Here is an 18,398-nt window from a genome sequence, read left to right as displayed (position 1 = left end):
CTCCCTCCTCCAGCACCTTTCATCCCTCCGCCCACATCTCCTTACTCCCACCTCCCTCTCAGCCTGAGCCCTGCATGTGTGCCGAGTCTGTGTGAATACCAACGAGTCGTAGTGACCTGCACAACGCGGAGAGAAAGAGAGAGAGACCTCACCAAAACAATTCTCATTGATTGAAACGGAAGATCGTTATTCCCCCAGCTACGCCTCCTCCCGACAAAAACATTAGCAGCCACTTCAGAAAGAGGTGGGCGAGCGGGGTTGGGGTGAGTGGAGATACAGAGAAACAGAGAAAGAGAGAGAGAGAGAGAAAGTGTGTGCGTCTCAGTGCACATGTTCAGCTGCTTTGTACCGGCAGTGCGCGTTTAGTGTGTATGTGCAGGTGGTGTGTACATGTGCGAATGAAGGCGCTGTGTACCAGCAGCTCATGAGGGCGGTGTGTGTGTGTGTGAGAGTGTGTGTGATGTGTGATAAAGTAGCCGGAGAGGTAGTTTCAGTGCTGCAGCCCGGGCCCTGTGCTGACTGGGCTGCTCTCACTGGAGAATTGATTTGGCCTCCGAGTGGATCCACAGATCTCACCGTGGAACAGAGAGATGGAGGGAGAGAAAGAAAGAAAGGGACGGAGAGTGGGTGGGAGTAACACAGGTGGAATTGAGAGATGGAGGAAGCGGCTGGAAATGAAATGAAAAGAAAAACGCAGAAATGTACACACACAAACACAGACACACACACACACATACACACACACCTGAAGCAGACAGTCGGTCAGGAAAATTTACTCCCCGTAATAACCCTCTCTGTAGGCTGGCTGTCTCTGTGTCTCCTGGCTCCTTCAGCCCATAACACAGCCGACCAGGTCACACCAGCTCCCACACAGCACGCACACACACACACACACACCACCCCAGCCTGCTATCTAATGATCTCACACACTGGTATATGTGTGTGTGTCTGAGTTTTTCTGTTTCTCTGTCATCGTCTGTAAGAGCCTGTTGCTCTGTGGCTTGTTTTCCACAGCAGTATCATGTATAATTCCTCTCTCTCCCTCTTACCAAACACTCATTTATGAACATTAATTTGTCATTTCTTAGCACTTCTTGATCATATTACACTTGCAAAAAATCTAAAAATCACGTTGATAGGTGTAAATATGATATTCTGGAGGGCATCAGCCTTTTTTGCAAACCCTCTGCGTGCTCTGCCGTTTTGCACAGCCTGTATATTTATACTATGTTTTGATGGTGAAATTGTCGCATTAAGTTTAATACCCCCCTCCTCCCATTTGCTTTGTTCTCACTGCTCTGTTTTATTCTCTGTTGCTGTAACAACCTACTTTCCCCCACGGGGATCATTTAAGATTCATCTAATCTGTCTAAGTTAGGCCAAGGTCTGCGTAATTGGTGTTTCCAGCCACCCCCCGACCACTCTCTTTAATAGTTTTGACATTTAAATAACAAAGTATATTTAACCTCTCCGACTCCTGGCCTTTCACATGCAGTACTCGGTATTGTCATCAAGTGAACGGGTTAAGCTGCTTCTCACCCGAGCGCTCCGTCCTGGGTCTCCTCTACTTTGTCTCCCTTGGTTCTTATCCGCTGTCTAAATAGAAAATAAAAATACTAAAAAGGCGTGTGCACCGTCTGCTCCTTATAAGAACAATGAAAAATAGATTAGATGGGGTCTGAGCGGTCGTTCTAACCTCTGTCTCGTCTTTTCCTGTGCAGTGACCAACTACAGTAATGTGGTGGAGGCCGGCTCAGACTCCGACGATGAGGACAAGCTGCACATTGTGGAGGAGGAGGGCAGCCTCGCCGACGGGGCCGACTGCGATAGCACCCTGCCAGATGATGAGCACCCCAGGGAGCGTTGCTGGGACGGAGGTGAGACCAGACACACACTCATCACACCGACGTCCAGGCTGGATCATCACATGTCTATATCAAATTATACAAATGCCTCGTCCTTCTGATCCTCATCATCAAATCAACTGTCATCTGTTTTGCTTAAGTGCAAAAAATGTTGGTCACAAAAGCCAGGGAATTACGTGTTTAGTTGTAAAATGTTATTTTTCAGGCAGTATGAAAAAAGCTGCCAGTGATAGTCTAAATCCAGTAATTTCTCAAGTATCTACCTTGAAATAAGGCAGAATAAGACTAATCACACCACTAGTACCCTCAAAGTTGTATGGATCACAGCACAGTTTTGTTAGGTTTTTCACATATCTCAAGAAAAATACAATGTTTAAAGTCCTTATTTGGCTAAATGGCCTCTCAAGTGTCCTTGAGCAACATGCTGTATTACTGGATGCTCACTCATAAATCTCTCATGCAGCCTTGAAATATTTGACTGCTGTTACTACATAGGTGCTCATTTTTGACCTCAGCAGAGGTGAGGTGGGTTAAGTTAAGAAACGCCGCACTGACATCTGTGCGCAGTATAAAAGTGCCAGGCTTTGTCTCATTGTGAAAGTGCAAGGAAATAGGTACTACAAACGGTGAGCCTCAACTAAGGCAGGAAGCACGATATTAAACAAAGACAATGCCAGCAAAGGGAGAGACCTTCAAGTACAGAAAATAGCTCTGTGACCAAAGAGCCCGTGGAGAGCTTTATGGCACTGGTGGGCATTGCCGTGGCCGCCCTGAACTTCTTTTTACCTCAGCCCATGTGGAAGTGACATCAGAGAAAGCTCACTCCCACAGGAAGACCTGACATCACCCACCCCCTCCTCCAAAACACAACAATTGCAGGTGTTGAAGGATGTTGGTGTTTCAACCTGGGCCCAAGGCCTCCGCGTTGCGTTCCTGACCTCATGCTGTGCGTATGTGCTTGTGCGTATGAATCTGTGTGTGTATGTGTACGTGCGTGCTGCTGTTGGTCTGGGGCCCGCGCCAAGTACAGTATGTGCAATAGTGTGACAGGCCCACATGTAATGTAACAAGACACTTTGACTCGATATGTCAGCCACAAGCGTGTTTATTTTGGGGCGTTGCTGTTGGTGGATTTTGGCTCACTGTGGTCATCGGTGAGAGATGTGTTAGGCTGAGAGGAGCTTTGATGAAGCAAGAGGTCAAGTAAACATGTGCGAAAATGTCCAGCAACCTATCAACCTATCACGTTCGGTTAAGGGAGGAACATTAAGGAAGTCTTTCAAATTCCTGCCCGCTGAGACTACTCGGTTTCACTTTGGTTAGTTTCAGAATTAAATGCACGCACAGACATCCATGCAACAGAGCCACCTCTCCCCCTGACTGCACTGTCCTTTTCATCACCATTATCCCATCTCCTCGATCCTCTCCATCTGTACCTCGCATAAAGGGAAAGTTGGAGGAAGAATAATGTCATTGGTTTTGGCCAGGCCCCGTGAACATTAAACACTTCAAAAGCATGAGTTACACTGAAACAGCTCAGCGAGCTGGCTGCACTCCAGACTTATGCCTGATCAGGCTTTTTTTTTTTTTTTTTTTGCCTTCACTCGCGCGCGCACACACACACACACACACCCCTCTCTCTCTGTTTCTCACCCTCTCTCTCTCTAGCCTCGTCTCATACATCAAGCAACATCTCTTCTGTCACTCCCAGGGACTGGACTGATGAAACATGGAGAAAGCCGCAGTCCTGGCTCTCTCTAAACAAGCACACCTCTCTTTTCACTCATCCCTTCATCCCTCCCGCCATCCTCTGCTCTCCCTCTTTCCCTCTGCCTCTGTTGGTTTCACTCAGAAAGGAGCAGTCGCTGGTGCAGCCTTGAAAAGCGACCACCACCCACTAATCTTCTCCTCGGCGCAGCCCAGCTCGCTCCAAATTAAAGCCTGAGCACTCCTGAGACCGCTGCGCTCCAAAACCAAAAGGTTGTTTCTCAGCACATTGCCATCCCTGCTTTCCTCAACTTCTTCTCCTTTTCATACTCCCTCTCATTCTCTCTCTGTGCGTCTCTTGTTCTGAATCATTCCTCTTGATTATATGGTATCGTAGTCCCCCTGCTCGCTGTCATTACTCATTTACTCTGCAATGATTATGTAGTGGTGGAGCAGCCTGGGGTTGGTGCAGTAAACTGCAGCCTGCCTTCTGCTCAGAACAGGCCGACTGACTCCCAGAGAGGGAAAGGCAGTGAGAGGGTTGGCCGGGGAGGGCTTCTGCTTCATATTTGATGAGTTGTATAGCATGATTACATCTCAGAGAATGGGCAGGGTGGAGCTGGAGAGCTTTGATATTGTGAACGAGCAAAGGCACTTAATGACAGCGAGGGGCTAGGTTTAACTACCTGGAAATATAGCCTGAGGCCCTTACAAGACAAGCTGGCTGCATGTTGAGTGCGCTTGATAGGTAAGAAGCGAAGATGCAAAGCTCTCAGGCATAATGAGACTTCTTTATCCCTCTGCCTTGATCACTATTGACCTGATATACACGGATGATAGACCCACAATGGTTCCTCAGAATGGGTCTCAAAACACTAAATAGCCATTCGGATGATATTTGCAGCCAGGACTGCATAGACACACGGGAACACCTACATTCTTGTGCAGCTTATGTCATGATGTGATGTTAAACTGAGCCACCCTGCAGCACAGGAAAGGAAGAATCTCTAGAGAGCTGGAAATGCAGTCCAATGTGTCCAGACAGACTGTGTGATAGCCCTAAGCCAAGGCAAAGTAAATCGTCCTAGATTTGGAAATACCTTGCATTTATTCTTCGGCTTACATCCTGTTTATAGATAAAGCTTAGAATTGTTGCTTATGATTGTGCTATTTGGATTTGCACCAGTTGGGCAAATCCTTTTGCTTATATGTGTCTCTCCAAGGCCACACAGAGGAGAGGATAGAGCATATGAACGGGTCTGGATGCACGACCACAGGAAGCAGTGGGGGCAAAGGTCAGCCATGGTAGGAAGTGCATCATGGGATACTGCTGTATCATGTTACAGAGATAGGGGCAGAGGAGGATGAGGTAGGAGGGAGGGAAACAGAGTTGAAGAGAGTGGGTGGTCTGCTGATTTCAAAAATAGCCTAAGAATTAGTTGTGTTATCCCATAAAATAAATACAAAACAAACTACTTCTTTAGATCAGAAAACCAACTTTGAGAGAAAGTCCTGCTGTGACAAGAGGTGCACCGATCCACTGTTTTTCAGGCCCAATCCGATGCAATACATGAATATGGAAATGTGCCAATATGATACAGTATTTTTTCTTGAATATAATTATGATTGTTATTATCATTGTTGTTGTTGTTTGTATTATGTGTAAAGTTACATGAAGCTGTAGTAAACCACACAGCACCTCTTAGCTCAGTCAGTGACAGACTAATGGTCCAGCACAAGCTTCACTCTAGGAGACAAAAAAAAAATTATGTATAGGGACCACTGGATATCTTTGTAGAACTGTTTAAATTACTATTGTACTACAACATTTTGGCTATGGGCTTAATATTGCATTATTAAATATTTATAAATCATAAAAACATCAGACTATGGAATCTGGATTGGTGCATGGATTGGTAATGTCAGTCCGATATCCGATGAGTGAATTACATCAATATTACAATATTGGATCGGATCAGTCCCAACTCTAGTTACGACCTTGTGGGTCCTATTTCCCAGGGCTTTTTAACAGATTTTCCACTTGTGCAGCGGTGCATTCACATCCCTGCAGCAGCACATAAATGGCTTGTGTGATGTTTCACCTCAGGGGAGCAGCCAGATAACACGGAGCTGCCTCGGCCTGGTTGTGAACCCTTCTGGCCTGGGTCTTTACAAAACAAAGAGCTGAGAGAGACAAACACACACACACACACACACACACACACACACACAGAAGGAGGGAAAACAACAACTTGTCATACCTTTGCACCATAGACCCCCAACTGGGACCCTACCTCGCACGCATGCTCGACATTTAGTAGCCTAGAAATGTGTTTGTGTGTGTGGATGCTGTCTGTTGAGCTGGGGATGAGAGGGAAACGCTGTCAGATCAGCACTTTCATAGTCCCATGGCTTTTTTATCTGTTGTTTGAATAAATCATAAGTCTGTAACACATTTAAAAACAGCTCCTTCCTTGTCAAAGGCAAACAGAATGGTGAAGGAGAGAGAGAGAGAGAGTACAATAATCAAGGTAAAAGCAGCAGCAGAGCTAATATGTCTAAAAAAGAGGGGTGTGATTGGTGCTATTGAGGTCATGGGAGAAAAGCCGTGTGTTAATGTGAGGGTTAGCAGCCCCTAATGTGTTCCTGAATCTCTGCTGTGGGATGAGTAATCCCACAATCCGACTTTCTCAGCACCTGCTGTTGGCTCCCACTTGACACACACACACACACATTCACCAATAGACAAGCTCTTTCCCTCTCCTCCCTCTCACGAGTTAGTTATGCGGTGGGCGGTTCGTCAAACGGTCTTTAATAACCATAGCAACAAATGACTGTATCACTCTTGTGTTTGTCAAGGTGCACCAGAGGAAGCTAGGCGAGCGTTGTGTTTAAAAGCACTGGTATGCACTGGGCCTCGGTGAGTCATGGAGCCCTACACCTGTTCCCGTCTCCAAGGAGAACACAGCTGGCCCGATCCTTCAGCGCACACATAAACACATACACACAATCCACAAACCACAAATCTCAAATATCCACTAGGCAGGGGAGCTCTAAAATCCACCCCTCCAACATCTGCCCAATATACGCTACACAGTATCCTCAGTAGTCTAACTTTGCTTTTAGCTGATAGCTCACCCTTGTAATTCTTCACTGTAAATGATACGCATAGGAACACTACCATATCCATAGAGGAATAATGCTTGGTTTAATCGCCGACACGCTATACTTGGTTCCGGTATCCACTTCAGGAAGCGCTGAGAGAGCAGAGACGGAAAGAGGGAAGGAAGTTTTTGTACATCCTGAACTCTATCCTCAGGTTACATTTCCTATAAGCCGCGGCTCGGTAATTAGTACTCGTTAGACTAGCTAGCTGGGTTCATGTGATGTGCTGGAAAAATGCATTCGGCTCCCACATGCAGGTTCTCATTTGCTGGGATATTAAGCACAGTCTGAAGGCCAAGCCTCTCCGGAGAGCAGGAGAGCAGACTGTGATGTGTATGTGTGTGTGTGTGTGTGTGTGTGTGTGAGAGCATGTGCGTATGCATCTGTACCTGCATTGTATCTGACTAACGCAATACACTGGGACAAGTTTCATCATCTAATTATCAGTCCCAGTCTCAATAAGTACCTTACCTAACACTGTGAATAGCTGCGTACCATTCAGTTCTTACAAAGCGCTCCTTGATGCTCAAACAGTCGCCTGTGCCCTTTGATGCTAATTAGTTTTCTCATCCTATTGTCAACCGTGGCATTCAGGATGTGTTTTTTTCTCGCTGCCATTGCACACCTCATTCCATGCTGGCGTACATGTCGTGATCAAGAGCTTAGTTAGTGAGATCCGGTTTATTTATTATGGCACCTACCTACCAAGGCTTCGTTGATTTATTGTATTTCATACACAAATCGAAAGGTGTGAAAAATACAGCATCAATACAACAGGAATGCATGCAAGTCTTGAAAGACAGAGTAATCAATAACACATGTTTTTGCGGTGAAGATTCTAATCATTGTGTGTTTGCGCATGGGTCTCTGTGTTTTTGTCCGATCCCAGTGAGGGAGGAGTGTGTGTCGGACGGTGAGGATGATGTCAGCACGGACGCCCTGGTGGAAGAGATGCTCCAGCAAGGAGACACAGCCGTCATTTACCCCGAGGCCCCTGAGGACGAGCCGCAGCGCCAGGGCACCCCTGAAGCCAGTGGTCACGATGAGAACGGTACATTGCATGACACACAGTTTACACATCTCATATGTGTATCACCGATACGGAAAACGAAGCGAGCACCACTTATCCAAATTATTTTGCATGTTAAAACCCTATCCAGAAATACCATTATGTACTTGGGTGCATTAATTGCTCAAAATGCGATTCATATCTTTTTTTTTTTTTTTTTGCAGTGTGAACAAGAAAGGTATAGTGCCTCACTTGAATGGAGCTGCACTAAAACACACACCATCATTTCCACCTGAGAGCTCTCAATCACTGAGCTTTCACACCATTACTGCACCTACCCAGTAATTACTTGCCCCCCGGGGGATCGCTCTACCTGCTCCCTCTCTCACCTCAGGTGTTAACTCCACCCCATTAACGCCGTTCTCCGACATCATTACACACACAGCTATTTGTTAAGTGCAACACACTGGGGCCTTTATGGCTCACGGGCTTTTGGCTTTTACCTGCTACCACAGAGAGAGAGAGAGAAAAGAGAGAGGCGGGGGGGAGAACAGCAACACCTGAGTAAATTTGTCACATCTGTGCGAGCACTGACTCACAGCTACCTGGGCGATAATGTGTGTGCATTCCCATCCCGGGCCCTCACCTGGCCTGAGGGGAAACTTAATACATCACCTGTTAACGAAGTAATGCTTTACCTGTGTGGGAGCCAGGCAACTGAGCCCCCTCTGTACACCAGCTTGTATCTAGGCAGGCGGCTGTTATTTACCGAGCTCCCTTTCCTTCAGATGTGTGGGTGTTCATTTTGAAACACTTGTGGCAGGCAACAGGCAATCGAATGATGTGATTCCAGACGATGTGAAATCTGAGCTTTTTGTTAGCAACAAAAACAAAGGAAAAGAAAAAAAATCAGTCCAATTGTCACCACAATAGTCTGTGTTTATAATGACAGGAAGGTGTTGCTTTGGTCCATTTATCAGCCTTTATCCATTTGGTTACCTGAGTGTTGTTTACCTGTGGAGGAGGATCTCTCAGTGATTAGTGAAATAGCAGAGGAGTGTTATCACGGCTGGCAGTCTGTAACATCAAAGGGCCCTCCCTACTGACCCGGTGTTAGCCAGCCCCTCCCACCTCCTCCTTTCCTTCCCCCTTCTCTCTCATGTACATGATTATCACACTCCCCCTTGTGTGTTTTTTCACCCAGGAACTCCTGATGCTTTCTCTCAGCTGCTCACCTGCCCCTACTGCTCACGTGGCTACAAGCGTTACAGCTCCCTAAAGGAGCACATCAAGTACCGGCACGAGAAGAGCGAGGACAACTTCAGCTGCTCCCAGTGCAGCTACACCTTCGCATACCGCACTCAACTGGAGCGACACATGACGGCCCACAAGGTCGGCCGGGATCAGGTACAGACCAGCTGAAAACCTAGTCAGGACTCTGCACTGTAAAAAAATGTTCATTTAAAAACTATTAACAGTTTTTATTTTCTTGTCATTTTTCTTCTTTTTTTGATGGATTGAGTGAACTTTGTTTTCGCATACCTAATGCACTTACATTGTGTTTTAAGAGCTTGTGTGGTACTGTGGTAATGTGTAACTCAAAATTACACAAGACTGAGACCAGGTACATTTGTGTTGACAAAATAATCTGCATAGTTTTTCTTTATTCTGAAAACATAGTTATTGGTTCAATTTAAACATCCAAACATTTCTGTTCTGTAGTATTCTAATATTTTACTGATATTTGTTAATCCCTATTAGGTATTTTAAAATGATTTTAGATTTGCAATACTCATTGCAGCTGGATTACTTGTGATTTCCGAAATTCTTTATTAGCAAGCTACTTGAGTAGTATTATAGTAATTCTAGAGTGATGAAGTAATTTTAAGTTATGCAACAAGATTAGTGCTGTTGGTTCAGCAACTTGCATGGCAGGCATGTGTGCAGCTTGCTTGCAAACATGATAAATACACATGAACTTTTGTCCTCGATTGATTAATGACGTTGCAGCGTGAATTAGCAACAGTTCAAAGGTTGGGTTTTTCATTGTTTGTCTGTCTGAATGACCCCTCTCCCTGTGCCTGACAGAGACACGTCACACAGTCGGGCGGGAACCGAAAATTCAAGTGCACTGAATGTGGCAAAGCATTTAAATACAAGCACCACCTGAAGGAGCATCTACGCATCCACAGCGGTGAGTGGACAGTCCCTGTCACCATGGCAGCATTCTGTCTGTGTGTGTGTGTGTGTGTGTGCGCGTGCATGTGTATGTGTGTGTGTTTTGTGGGTCTGTGAAAAACAGGGCTGGTGTAGATGCAAGGGATTCACTGCCATAAATCTCTGTATGTCACAGATGTTTCAATCTCCATCAAACAAATACTTATGTTTTATTTATGTTTTAGCCAATTCCCTGTGTTTAGATATCCTTGATCGTGTTTCAGTCCATTGTGTGCTCTTCCTTAATGTGCCATAATTGTGTTTCTTTTGGCATTATGGGACAGCAATTAGAGAGGGGCATTTCCCAATGGTGCCATTACATCAGCGTTTAAGCATCATTGAAATGCATTAGAGCTTTTTCCTGCCTTATAACGCAAAGCCTGGCCTGCTCATTTAGCTTCATTCACTAATGGAAATCTTTGGCTCTCTCCCCCCACCTCTCTGTGTCTCATACACATTGTCATTTCATACAGGGGAGAAACCCTATGAGTGCTCCAACTGCAAGAAGCGCTTCTCCCACTCGGGCTCCTACAGCTCCCACATCAGCAGTAAGAAGTGCATCAGTGTCATCTCAGTCAACGGCAGACCGCGCTCGGGGAACACCAAGACACAGGCCCAGTGCCCGTCGCCAGCCCTGCCAGCCTCACCTTCCACTCTCCGCACCCAGATTAGGGACAAGTTGGAGCACGGAAAGCCCCTGCAGGAGCAGCTGCCGCTCAACCAGATCAAGAGCGAGCCGGTGGACTATGAGTACAAGCCAACATTGATGACGTCCCCGACTGTAACTGGCATGAACGGTGGGGTTTTCAACGGGGGTGCAGCAGCGCCACTGCAGGGTGCAGTCCAGGCCGTGGTCCTGCCCACTGTGGGGCTGGTGTCACCTATCAGCATCAACCTGGCAGACCTGCAGAACGTTCTTAAAGTGGCTGTAGACGGTAACGTGATTCGCCAGGTGCTGGAGAACAATGCCAAAGGCCAGGGGCAGGCAAACTCGGGTTTAACCACTGGAACGCTCCACCCACCACAGCAACAACTCATCTCAGCCATCAGTCTACCTATTGTGGGTCAGGATGGTAATGCAAAGATCATCATCAACTACAGTCTGGACCCAAACCAGGCCCAGGCCCAGCTAACTGCCCAGAACATGAAGAAAGAGCCCCAGCCAGTCACACCAGCCCAGGCCGCCACTGAGACCTGCAAGGTCCAAAAACTCCCAGAGGACCTCACTGTCAGAAGTACCAAGGGCAAAGCGACTAAAGAGGTTGAGGAGGAGGGGAAGACCACTAAAACTTGTCTCCTGTGTGACAACTGCCCTGGGGGGCTGGAAACACTCCACGCCCTCAAGCACTGCAAGAAGGATGGTCTCAGACTGAACGGATCCTGCCTGGATAAGTCTGACTCTGCTATCACCGCCCTGCTGTCAGAAGGAGGGCTTTGCAACCAGCCCAAGAACCTCTTGTCCCTGCTCAAGGCCTACTTCGCCTTAAACGCAGAGCCCACCAAGGACGAACTGACCAAGATCTCTGACTCGGTCAGCCTGCCCACGCACGTAGTCAAGAAGTGGTTTGACAAAATGCAGGAGGGTCAGATATCACTGGGTGCCCCGACACCTCCCTCTGAGGAGGAGGATACCTGTGAAACTAAGAGTGTGGTGTCTCTAGTCCCAGGGAAGGACATGGCCACTATGAGCCCTTCTGCCACCCAGGGCAGCCCTACAGAAGCTACCCCAGCGGAGGTCAACGGCTCTCACAGCTCGCCGGCCTCCCCCTCGCCACTAAACCTGACGGCCGGGGGTCCCGTCCAAGCCCTGCCCCCCCAGAGCACTGAGGGACCCCTAGATCTGTCGCTGCCAAAGCCCACCAGAGACGAAGCGGAGAGGGCAGCGGCCAAAGTCCGCATCTACCCCTCCCCCTCCTCTGGCTCCACCAATCAGGATGAGCCCCTGAACTTGACTTGCACAAAGAAAGAGGCATCGCCACTCTCAGCCGGGAGCGGAGGCCACTCCAGCCCCGTCTCACTGTACGCCAGCCAGACAAGTGCCAACTCCATCAATATTATGACCACTCAGCTCCCAACCCTGGTGGCTATTGCTGACCAGAGCCGCATGCCGTGCCTGCGGGCGCTCGCCACCAACAACAAACAGACTATCCTGATCCCCCAGCTGGCCTACACCTATACCACTACAGCAAACAGCCCTGCTGGTACAGAGACGCAGGAAAAGACTATCCACCTCAATGGAATCAAGGTGCGCTCTTCTCTTATGTAGCAACAGTTTGTAGCAAAAACTGAGAGTGAGACAGTTTGTGTCACTCAGTGGCTGTACAAGCCATGGTATGCAAGGGAGGAAATTAGTAGCGTTTTTTGTTTCATGTGAATAACCTACCCTTAATTCTTACAATTTAATTAGCTCACTCATCATTTGAGAGCGTTTCCTGGCTGTAGTTCCACTGGAGCTCCGCCACAGTGAACAGGTTAAACTCTATTGATTTACTCATAGGAAAGATTGTTCTAACATGGTAGCCATTTTGAGAGGCAAGTGGACTGGAGTCAAGTTGGCTTCATTCAAAAGCTTCAGTCCAGATCATTACTTCTTGTGGTACAAAGCCACCAGAATGTGATAGATAGGTTGAAACCATCCAGAATCTAATCAATAAGTCATATATAGAAATGTCAGAATTCAGCAGAGTGTAAAATGATCAGCCCTAATAGTTCGTCATTGTGCAGACACCTAATGGGCTCATAATGATGGATCCAGATCTTTCCCGGTGTGTGAGTGATCTTCCTGGACTGTCACCCAGAGGACATGAGGCTGCACTTTACTGTACAGCCCCTATTGATCCGCTGGAATCTGTTTAAATGCCGCACCTCTGCCTGCCCCATTGATTTATTGCTGTTGTATTATGCTTTCGTGTTAAGTGGATTGGCATAGACCTGCCTTGTAAAAAAAAAAAAAAGAGCCCTGTGTACATATGAGTTCCTTAATAATGCCTCACATCCTCTCTCGCAGCATCAGTGGGTGTATTCCTACCGGTCCAATGATATAAGAAAGCTGTAGGTGTGCTAAGTGAACAGTCCGAGTGTGCTAAATGGATTGTTGAATCATAGCTGCTTTTCAGGCCAAGGAGAAGCTTGGTGAAGTCAATTGGGTGATTTGCCCAGCCGTAAACTGAAATCTGAGTGATTTTAATTTCACAAATGCAGCCAGAGAGAGACGTGAGCAGGATGTGACATGACTCAACCATGGCATCATTTCCTGCAATGCACACACACTCTGTTCCCTGGTATTCTGTGGTATTAGATAATTGTTACGATATGAAGATAATTGTTTGATAATTTTTTTTTTAATCAGCTATATGTTGTATTCTTCAGGAGGAGAAGCTGGACACCGGCTCGGAGGGCGTGTCCACCATGGAGGAGCAGAACGACTCGGACTCAGGCCCCCCGAGGAAGAAGATGAAGAAGACGGAGAGCGGCATGTACGCCTGTGACCTGTGTGACAAGATCTTCCAGAAGAGTAGCTCACTGCTGAGACACAAATACGAACACACAGGTATACGAAAAACAAACTCTCATGCATTTTCCAAACCCCACGCACAAACACGGCCAACAATCACAGATGGACTCTGTATAAAATCCATGACCGGACTTCCTCTCACCATCACTCACTGCTGAGTCCTGGGAAAGATGAGTCAGAGCAAAGGGGGATTTTGAGCTATCACACACTGCAGCGCTCAGTGCTGTAAAGCAGCGCTGGGTGGACACTTCCATTCCAGCAGGTATTACTCAACACACACAGAAGAGGTCTGAGAGTTTCTTTCCGCCAACTCCCCACCTCTGCACTGCCAGCTACATTACCTTCTCATGTGAAGCCCCAAATGTTGCAACACGCGAGCTCTGGTAGTGATTTGGACCGCTCCGAGAACAGGGATGATGCCGTGGCCAAACCCAGGTCAACACTCTCAGAGGCGTTTTAGTTTTTTTTTTTTTTTTTCTTTATTACTCCGATACCTGGCTAGGAACTGCAGTTTTCAGCTCCAAATGACCTCACCTAGCCTGAAACTTGCTGCTCCCTGCCTGGATAAAGTTTCCTTGAAGGTTTTCAGGCACAATTGTTGTGGTTTTGTTGTATTGTTTTGAAATGTTCTCCTTGGATACATTGAGGATAGATATTATTATGGGCTTCTCTGCCATTGGCACTTTCCCTTTCACAAAACGACGTGGGGGATCTGTGGCAGTTGGACTGGTACAGTGCTGTTCTCCTCCCGTGTCTGCGCTTTTTCACTCAACAGCCTTTTTTTCTGTTCAGCGCCTTTTTTTTTTTTCTTTTTTTCAATACAAAGATGTCATTGTATATTTATGATGTGCTTTATTCTGTGTCTTTGCAGGGAAGCGACCTCACGAGTGCGGCATCTGCAGCAAGGCCTTCAAACACAAACACCACTTGATCGAACACATGCGACTCCACTCGGGGGAGAAGCCGTACCAATGTGACAAGTGCGGCAAGCGCTTCTCCCACTCGGGCTCCTACTCCCAGCACATGAACCACCGCTACTCCTACTGCAAGAAGGAGGCGCAGGGCCAAGGAGGAGGCAGAGAGAGCCCCGAGGAAGACGGGGAGGCCCAGGCCGGGATGGAGGTGCTGAGCCCGGCGCAGCGGCGGCCCTCGCCCCCGTTGCAGCTGGACTCGGACGAGCGAGGGAGCAGCACCAGGGAAGATGAGGAGAGCGAGGAAGAGGAGGAGGAGGAGGAGGAGGATGTGGAGAGGAGGCCAATAGAGCAGGAGGAGTTTGATGAGGACGGCGCCGTGGACATGGATGACATCCAGGTGGTGCAGATAGGAGACGAAGGCGGGGATGAAGAGGAGGAGGAGGAAGGGAGGGAGTGGGAGAGGGAAGGCGCCGGCGGCCAGAATGGAGAGAATGAGGAGGAGGTGGAGAGAGTAGTGGTGGGGGGAGGAGAGGAAGAGGAAGAGGCGAGAGGAGATGAGGTGAAGCAGGAGGAAGAGGAGCAGAGAGAGGAGGAGGCAGACACAAGGCAAGAGGAGGCGCAGGGCAGCAGCGAGAAGGAGGAGGAAGTGGGAGGGGAGAAAGAGAACGTGGAGGCCAAGGAGGAGATGGAGACAGAGGAAGGAGTGACATCAGCGCAGATGGAGGAGAGGGCGGGGGAGGAGCCGGAGGTCATGGAGGAGACTGGAGGTGAAACGAACGGGGACGCAGTTTCGGAGGACAACGACCAGAGGCTGCAGGGGAAAGGAGATACCGAATAAAAGAGGAGCCAGACCCACGATTACACCCTCTGAGACGCAATCAGATTTTTCCTCCCCCCCCCTCGTGAAAACACGCGGAGAGGAGAGCGCAGGAGATCACGTTTGGTTACTCGGACAGTTCGTTTCAGTTCACTACTGTGTAGAAATCCAGGTGTGCCTGAAAAATACTAGTGACTTTTCCAGCAGGAGAACGACTTCTCGCTGTCAGAAAAAAATTCATTTGTAAAGAAAAATTAAAAAAAGATGAAGACGAACACGAATTTTAACAACGGAAGAAATGCATTATACAGACTTTGGAAGCTAGAGCCGACACGTTTTAGATAATGTTTTATTACTAAAACACCTTGGGTCATTTCTTTTTATCAGTGTTACTAATTTTATCACTCATATTTTAACCTTTAAAAAGCTGTACAGTTGGGAGATATTTCTATACCTTTTTATTGCCAATGAACAAAAAAAAAAAAAAATCAGTATTTTATTAAGTTGGAAGGAAAATGAGTAAAAATCCTGTGCACTACAAGTGGCTTGGTTTACCTATGGATCGAACAGTTGAGTTATGTTGTCTACCCTTCAGTATTACCGCACTAGACCTACCACGCCATCACGCTAACAGACATTAGCATTACCTTTCTTTATGTCGTTCTTTTGAATGGATGGTGAGCCTTAAGAAGAAAAAAAAATAAGGGAGTTCGGTCACGTTCTGTGTCTCGTTCCTTTTAAGACTGAAGGCCGTGGAGGTACTCGATGCATCGTTCAAGTTTGTGTTCATTTACAGATCAGTGTTCTAAATGTTCAGAGCAAGCAGACAGAGGACGTAGAAAAACCTTTTGACCCCATACCTATAACCCCACTTGGAGCCTTATGCAAAAAAAAAAAAAGAAAAAAAAGAAAAAGAAAAAAGATAAACATGCATATCAAAAGTGCCATTGAATATTGCTGTTGAACCTAAGCAGCTGTGATCAGGTTTTTGCCGGCGCCCACATTTGATCGCAGCTCGACGTGTCAACTAATAAACCGGTAATACTGTTGACTTTGGCTCGCCACCACACCTGATAGAGTAGAATTTAGCCTGCCGCATATTTCATGTATCATAGACTTTAGATACGTCGCTTCTATTTCTAATCTGAGCATTCGGCGAATAAAAAAAGGACTACGATGCAGCGTCGATGAAGGATGATTTGTAATTGTGAAGTATGTCCTGCCTTTGCAAAAATCCACCTTTTCAAACCCTGTTCAGTGCACTTGTTTAACACATTGTGAAATGCTGACTTTCTCTCTTCAGGTAACAAATGTAGGCAAATATGAATCCCAGGAGTTTAATTCAGACAAATGTTTTTACCTGTCAGTATTATTTTGTCAGTGTTTTTTTTTTTTTTTTTTTTTTTTAATGTTTTTTGTTCTGTTTCATTCTGTGTACTGTATGTTTTCAGCAATGACAGTATTATCCCCACCCCCAATGATATGGGTATGTCTGTTTAGTTATAGAGAACTTTTATATTTATGTGTCTTATTTTTTATATTTCTTTATGGTTATTTATTACACTCTGTAGTGTACAATACTGTAGTTTGTATTAATACGATAATATATTTTAGTATGGAAAAAAAAACATTCATGTCAAAAGGCAAATGACTACAAGGCTGGAAAAACGAGACTCCGGCATACTGAAGTATGTTTTTCGAACAAATGAAGTGATGCTTTTCCTTGGAAAACAGAAAAAAAAGAAAAAAAGAAGAGAAAACCACACCCTACAAGCCTGAAATTGGAACCTGTGACCTCTCTGCATCCATTCTCATGTTAGTTTAGTTTTCTTTCCCCTCTCTAATATGAAGCTACTGAACTTTTGAAAACTAATTGTATGTCTAATAGCATGAGTGTGCTGTTGTATTGAAGGATGATCCTTAACCACAAAAACTGTCCTTTTGCCAAGCCAAAATAATATTGACATATGTTCTTATGTTTTTATTTGTGCCAATTTGTTACTTTGTATGTCAGTGTCAAGGCCGCAACCTCTTTTATATGTCCTTCCCTCTTTTAACACCCCTTATTGGTCATTTTTTTTTATAGTGATTGTTTTTTGTTTGCCTTGTTTTTTTGTTTTGTTTTTTATGACTCCCCATCTCACAATAAAATACATCAATTACAAGCTGATGGAGTTGTGATGATATTGACATTTTTATTGTTGTGCATCGTCATGGTATCACCTGCTACACAATATATAAGCTGATATTAGAATTACAGACAGAAAATCTAAAATTAGAGAATAAAATGCTTCAGGAAATATGACGTCAAACAACTGACACTCAACACTCATCATCATTCAGACACATTACGAAAAGGTTAAAAATGTTTTAATTGATCCAAGATTCTCCGGCGCAAGCATGCAATCATTTCAAAGGATAGAAAGGAAAGTATTTGTTCAGCATCCATGAATTCATGTCACTACTACATGCGGATCACTGCGACAGTGCACTGCAAAATTTGCTGCTTGATCTTACCAAGTTTCATTTAATTAAAATAGGCCTGAACCCAACAATCTTATTTTTCATAACACCAGACTCTCCAAAACAGGTGAGAAAATGAAGAATTGAGTTACACCGTCTTGAGCGAAAGCAGACCACCAGTAGTATCAGTGTCACTTCTCCCAAGAACATTCTTGAGACGAGTTTATTTGCAGTTGAAACAAGTCAAAATATCGGAGCCCCTTGGTAGCTGGGTTTCACTCGCTTCAAGAAAAATATAATTCTAAGGCTTGATACAAGATTAAATCACTTATTACAGCGGGTGTTTCTTCCAGTGCTGCGCTTTGAGTGGTGTGATAAAATGTGTGTGTAAGAGCCTTTTCGAAAATAAGCCTCAATTGAACTCGGCCTCTCCCGGGCCCGCGCGGCCCAGCCTGCACCCCTCGGTGATCAGTCAGACCCCCCTATCAGTCCAGCCAGTCTGCCCGGTAGCAGCCCAGCCCAAGGTCAACCCTATTGATCCAGATTAGGTTTCCAACAGGGTCGACCCTCCCGCCCCCCCACCTGCATGAATTAGTAATGGAATGGACTGAAAATCCATAGTCTGTTGAGGAGCTGAAAATGATACAATAGCTAGTGAACATAACTGATAGTCCTCTGCCCCTGTCTCTCTCTCTCTTTCTCGCTCTCTCTGTTTTTTTTTTCCCTC

At 46.1% G+C, this 18,398-nt stretch overlaps 1 protein-coding gene across 1 annotated transcript in view; it reads left to right on the top strand.

Annotated features, from left to right (window-relative positions):
* zeb1b (zinc finger E-box binding homeobox 1b) overlaps positions 1-17,008 on the top strand; it is a 53,142-nt gene extending 36,134 nt beyond the window's left edge. Inside the window, exons 2-9 of the mRNA XM_030079505.1 lie at positions 1,722-1,877; positions 7,627-7,788; positions 8,951-9,153; positions 9,835-9,940; positions 10,437-12,208; positions 13,333-13,513; positions 14,349-14,893; positions 14,975-17,008. Coding sequence (XP_029935365.1) covers positions 1,722-1,877; positions 7,627-7,788; positions 8,951-9,153; positions 9,835-9,940; positions 10,437-12,208; positions 13,333-13,513; positions 14,349-14,893; positions 14,975-15,229 — 3,380 coding nt within the window. The 3' untranslated portion in view covers positions 15,230-17,008. The remainder of the gene's footprint in view (positions 1-1,721; positions 1,878-7,626; positions 7,789-8,950; positions 9,154-9,834; positions 9,941-10,436; positions 12,209-13,332; positions 13,514-14,348; positions 14,894-14,974) is intronic.
* The last annotated feature ends 1,390 nt before the right edge of the window (positions 17,009-18,398 follow it).

The sequence above is a fragment of the Myripristis murdjan genome, chromosome 20 (assembly GCF_902150065.1).
Source record: "Myripristis murdjan chromosome 20, fMyrMur1.1, whole genome shotgun sequence".
In the NCBI taxonomy this organism is placed as follows: domain Eukaryota; kingdom Metazoa; phylum Chordata; class Actinopteri; order Holocentriformes; family Holocentridae; genus Myripristis; species Myripristis murdjan.
Note: the sequence above shows the minus strand (reverse complement) of the source record. Positions and strands in the feature narration are given on the sequence as shown.